The sequence below is a fragment of the Ammodytes marinus genome, assembly GCF_949987685.1.
Source record: "Ammodytes marinus genome assembly, chromosome: 1".
NCBI classification, from domain to species: Eukaryota; Metazoa; Chordata; class Actinopteri; order Uranoscopiformes; family Ammodytidae; genus Ammodytes; species Ammodytes marinus.
Genome location: NC_137230.1, coordinates 14,294,386 through 14,300,414, shown reverse-complemented (window position 1 = coordinate 14,300,414; position 6,029 = coordinate 14,294,386). Strand labels below are relative to the sequence as shown.

The window sequence follows — 6,029 nt, the reverse complement described above, 5'->3', positions numbered from 1 at the left end:
TTAAGTGAGGGCATACTCAAATGTCCCTTTCTCCAGCCCCTCGATGCCATCGGCCCAGTTGGAGGAAGGCATGCTGCTGTAAGGGTCCAGCAGGATCCTGAAACACCTCACTATCAGCAGCCCCAGGAACACCAGGAGCATCCCCACGAAGGCAAAGGCCGTCTTCTGCTCCAGAGTCAGCGAGTGCGCCATCATGTCGTTTCCGCTCATGGCAGCAAGGGAGTGGTTGTAGTGGACGCTACACATGGTAAACCGACATCGAGGTGCCTCATCTCTCCTCCGACAGGGTCAGGCGTTCAGAAGCCTGCATGGTGTATACCTGGACAGAGAGTAGATATAGTACATGAGGGCTTCAGATTATTGCTGTCTTCTTGACTCCTGTGCAGAGAGGATGATCCATTTCAATCAATCCATTTTTGAATATGACTATTACACTTTAATGCATGCGTATACTGTGCAGGCTGTGAGAAATAAAGGGTGCAGATCTGGAAAAAAGAGAAGATACGGCAATCCTGCAATGAAATGTATGTTGTGAAATGGGCTGACCACAGAACGTGAAAGGGGTAACTGCATGGTATCTATAAATAGCCTCTCCTTTTGAATGTGGTATCAATAGGATGCCCGGAGACTTTCACCTCTCTCTCATACTCTGCACCTCTGGGTATGTTGCATGAGGAAATGACAAAAGCCAAAGCCGTGGCTATACATTCCTTTAAGTCAGGTTAGAATGACGGTGTGTGTCGCAGTGCATGGCCAGCAGTTAAACACAGGCACAGCGGTGAAGGTATCAATGAAAGCGTCAGATCCCATGAAGATGTGACGCTTTGTATGTTTGTTTTTGAGAAATAAAGAGGTCTCTACCTGTTGCATGTATGGCAGATGCCTGCCAGACAGAGTAATTCCATTAGACCGGAATGCGACGCTGACTGGCCAAACCTAATTAACCGAAACCGGTTTGGTCACACAAGTGGAAGTCTGCTTCTGTCATTCTTTTCTTCCCAAATCTTTTTCCAATGAACGCAAGCAGCAGGTGGCTCGAGTGAGAGCAAGGGAAGGGAAGGGGAAGGGGGGGTTGGATGAGAGAGGGAGCGGACGTACAAACAAGGAATGAACACAGTGAATTGGGAAAGACAGACAAGGCAGACAGACAGAAGTAGAATGATGGGCAGGACACTGCACAAGAATGCATGGTGTGGGAGACTGCGAGCGGAGAGAGAGGGAGGGAGTGAGGGGAGGTATAGGGGAGAAAGCGAGAGACTGCATTGACAGATTCTCTCTAGTGGGGGACGTATGGGGAGGGGGGGGGGAAGCAAGGCATCTCACCGTCATTGTCGTTCCATCCCTACAGACCTGTTGCTGCGGTTTGTTGCCAACAACTCCTCTTCCTCGGAACCCTCCGACACATATCCCTTAATACGCCATCCATCGCAGGCATAGTAACTGGACGTGTTGCCAGGCCAACCTCTCATCTAAACAAAAAAAAAAGAGCGAGAGATAGAGAGAGAAACAGTGATGCCAGGTTGAGGCTGGATAGGGGCTGGGATATGTGTCTCTCTTTTTCGCAGAGATACAGTGAGTCCTCTCCTCATGTTCCTCCCCACTTACTTGCTTCTGCCTCCTCCTCATTATCATTCTGTTTCTCTATCTCTCCCTCCAGAAGCAAGCACGCTTTGCTCCTGCTGCTGCATGGCAACCACTTGTTAGTCTCACTCAGCTGCTCTGCTGCCTCAGTCATTCACAACATACCACCACCACCACCACCACCCCAACACACTCTCAGCAACACCAGGGTTGGATGCAGCAGCACGGACAAGCAAACCGCCTCTTCGTTCTCCCCTCCCTGGCTTATTTAGCTTTACTAAAAAAAAAGAAAAGAAAAGAAGACTCCACCTAAATGTGAATATCGTGGCTTATAGCCAGGAGGAGGAGAAATGCTGCCTCTTACTGCTCTGGGCCAGTAAATGCTGCTGTTGCTATAAGGTATATTTTGTATCTTAGAGCAGAGCAAATCTCCTACAAGCCATGGTTTGATGATTTGTGCAGTTTAGCTGTGGTCACTCTAAATAAGCCCCTCTGCTTATTTGTACGCTTAAAAGGCTTAGAAATGAAAGCCCATTGTACACGGTGAAGGAGAACAGACTGACTAAATAAGATGTTACTGTAGTGAAAGAAAATCAGTCTTGTCTATAGAAAAAACAAACAGCGGGTCATATCTGATTGCCCACTGTAACATAATGCGGTGGGGAAGCGTCGGGCCATCTGGTTGGTTTGTTATGCGGTGAAAATTCATATCAGCAATGTGGCTTCTGTCACAGTCAGTGGTGCAGTGTCTCTGATCTAAGGATAAGGCACGCCACGAGGGAGATGGTCATCGCTGGTGTGCAATGTGAAATAATAATAATAATTCATGGTGGTAGAAGTGGCAGACAGGGAGCTCTTTTCGGAAAACACAATTTTTTTTCCGATTGTAAACAGTAGGAAAATACCTTGAGAGAACCTTTACACTTAAGTGAATTTTCCTCCTGGCAGTTTTATGCCTCTGCAGTGTCTTTAGAACTGTCCTGTTTACGTGGGTCAGAGGCAATTTGTAGTCCTGATGGGTTGTTAGCACTTGGCCGTAGCTGGGAGAAACAGGAAGTGGAGCACACAAGTAGACAGAGTCAGTTACTCAGGAGCACACTTTTACTTCAGGATTATTTCAAGGATGGCTCTTGCAAATTAGCTTAGGGGGTCTGTCACACAGAAAATGAATTCCTAAGACATTTTACCTCATTGCCCTGATGTCAATTTAAGCGACACTGTCAAAATGGAAAGCTATTCCAATAGTGTGCAGTTATCAGTGACGAGGTCCAGTTACAGTGTGAATTGTAAGTCATTATTATTCATTTATGACAGTGCTCTAAGAGAGGAATTCATGAGCCCATTCATGTGAAAATGAACAGAAGTGCAACGCCGTAAAAATCTTTATTTATTTCTCCATGGTAAAAATAGGACTTTTGCTTCTGAATTGCGGGTATCATATCAGTCAGAACAGGTAACTGTGTCAGGGTGTGCTGCTGTGCTTTGGACTCATTTTGATGTGGAAGAGAAAACCGCTGGGAGTGGACATTCTGCACCTGTTGCACAACATCTATTAGATTATTACCTTGTGTGCATATAAGGATTGCTAGAGTTTTATCTGCCAAACAACAGCAGGTCAGGAGCAGAACTGATACTGGGAACTGTAAAACATGATTCTATGTAGTGCTCCCCTTCAATGTTAATGAACTCTACACCACAACTTTATGTGCAATCTGTACAAGAAGAAGGTAAAATACATCTCCCCATTAGCCAAAATGTAGCAATACTCCTGGGGCTCACAACTTCATTAATTTACATGTTTGATTGGAACTTAAGTTTTTCACTTAAAGGGGATCTAGTAAAATATAAAAACCTAAATGTTATTAAGACATATTGCTAAGGCCATTGTATCAAAGTATACAAGACAAATGAAATACACCAGTTGCGTAAAGCTGTTCAAACAATCTTTGCATCGCATGATGAGGTCAAAGGGTGGTAAACCCGATAGCCATATTGGACATGCAAGTCAGGGACAGGTTTATATTGTGCTATTAATGGTTTTCAAACCATAAATACATAGTTAATCTACTACAGCTGTGGGTTTACATTTTGACTCTGTTGTCGTAATTAACTTCCCTGGTGGTGTTTGAGTTTGGTTTTCTGTTAAAAGTGTGGAGACAACTTAATTATCTCTAGTAGGCTAGTAGGGGGGGAGTTAAACAAATGAGTTAAAAGCTCATCACAACTATTAATTACTCAGAAAGTCACATTACAGTTTAAATGTATAAGGGGAAGCTTTAGCATTGAATGATGATGTGTAAAAACTTAGGTGGACTGACAGCTCTTGTTAGTGAAAAGAATTAGGCTATTCAATTATACACTGCCCCCTCCCCAAAAAAGTCACACTCAAATAACATGTTGGACCATATTTAGCTTTGATTTCGGCACATATTTGCCGTAACACATTTTGTTAAGCTTTATTTAGCACATATGGTTGCTTAGAACCTAGACCTGACCAACTGAAGCAACCCCAGATCCTACTGTACAGTGCCAGACAGGCACTAGGCATGATGAGAGGATCATTTCATCTGCCTCTCTTATTACCCTGATCACTCTGGAACAGGGTCAATCTGGTCTCATCAGACCACACAACCTTTTTCCATTGCTCCAGAGTCCAATCTGTATGCTCCCTGACAAATTGAAGCATTTTATCTTGACAAGCCCCACTGATAAGTGTTTTTTAAGGGTATACACATCTCCATTTCCCTTATGTTCTCTTCGCATTGTGTGTTTGGAAATGCTCTTACTTTCACTATTAAACATAGCCGGGAGTTCTACTGTCGATATTTAAAATTTTGATTCCATCAAATAATTGTATTTATTATAAGTGACCTTCCATCATGATCATTATTTTTCCGACCACATTCCTTTTTCAAAAATGTCGGTTCACCCCTATCTGTCCAGGTTGTAATGCAATGGACGTTCTTTAATCGATTTTAGTAGTTTCATCTTCTCCTGAGTAGTTTTCTTTGTTTTATGCAGGCCAAGTATTTCACCCCTATGAAACAGAATTACATCTTTTCCAAAACCACAGCATATGTCTTCTGACATTGTTGTTTAAGAAATAAGAAGCTATTCACTGCATCAGTTAGGGTTAAATAACTTGTTGCCAACTGAAACATATTACTCACTCACTGCAGTTTTTGACCGATGGAGGGCTCTTGCCTATTTGCTTAGTTAAATGAGCATGAATTGTGCAGCATCATCTGTGGGGTGTTTTTCTACGGAAAACAACTAACCATGATCAAGGAATGTATTATAATTTTTATTGACCTGATTTTTCATTTACAGAGTAACATCTTTAGGCCTATTGTACTGTGGGTTAAAGGTTAACTTCCCTGTTATGCCCTGTAGGCAATTTAGCAGTTGTTGCAATCCGTCCTTGGTCAAATGGTGCCTCTGAGACTGATAGTGTTACAGTGGCGGCCAAGTTTCACCCGCTTCAATTGAAACGGGCCCTGCCCTCTGGGGGGCCCCCACTGACAGGCAAGAACAAAAAAAAATTTTTTTAATTTTTTTTTATAAATAATGCTTGTGCATGCTACTAGGGGCCACAGGGCTCAAGGGGGCCCTAAGCCAGATATACTGATAGTAACTTTTCATGTTGCTCAGTCACTCATGTCAATAACAGGGTCCAAAAAGGAATAGCCTAAATATAAGGATGTAACTATGTAAATGTAACTAGAAAAAAAGAGTCATGGGCCCCTCAAGTAGGGGAGAATTACAAAAGCAATTGTGCAAAACGACAGAATTAGTAGATCTGTTTAAGGGGCTTCATGAGGGGCCTTTAGGCCCCCACATACATACGGAATAAGCGTTCTATGTGTAAATTAAGAGTCTGTGCCCAGGGCCCATACTCTCATATTTGTCTATGAACCAACTGGATTCCACAATCTTTTTTCTTATTGCGGGGAGCATGCACACGCTTGCACAAACATTATTTATAAAAAATAAAAATAAAAATCATCATTAAGGCCGCCCCTCAAAACACTGATAGCAATTAGTAGTGGGCAACGTTTCTATAGTCTAGGTGTAGTAGGCCTTGAACCAATCAAGTCAAATTTAGAAACTTTTTTTTCAGAGGAATCTACAGACTTTATGGGCAGATTCTCTACAAATGTATAGGCGAAAGAAAATCAAATTATTCCTCCAAGTAGGCCTAGGCTAGAAGTGAATATCAATCTATAGTTATAGGAATGCTTAATTGGCTGTGCTCTTTCTGGACTGTATGCCTATCATTAGCATACATTCATATTCAGATAATCTAGGCACTTACTTATTGTAGGCTACAGGGATCAAACTGCTGTAGGCCTAATGGGTTGCACTGGTCTTGATATGGGTTTCTTGGGTCCGTGTACTGTTCAAAAAATAGACACACACATGATCACATGCATTATTAATTTACTAGG

The 6,029-nt window shown here is 42.6% G+C and overlaps 1 protein-coding gene across 1 annotated transcript; it reads right to left on the bottom strand.

Moving 5' to 3' along the window:
• Nucleotides 1-246, bottom strand: ctxn2 (cortexin 2; the record flags this gene model as incomplete). Its single annotated transcript, XM_080053810.1, has 1 exon — nucleotides 1-246. One exon carries the CDS (start codon nucleotides 244-246, stop codon nucleotides 1-3), a length of 246 nt encoding a protein of 81 aa, XP_079909936.1.
• Between the last annotated feature and the right edge of the window lie 5,783 nt (nucleotides 247-6,029).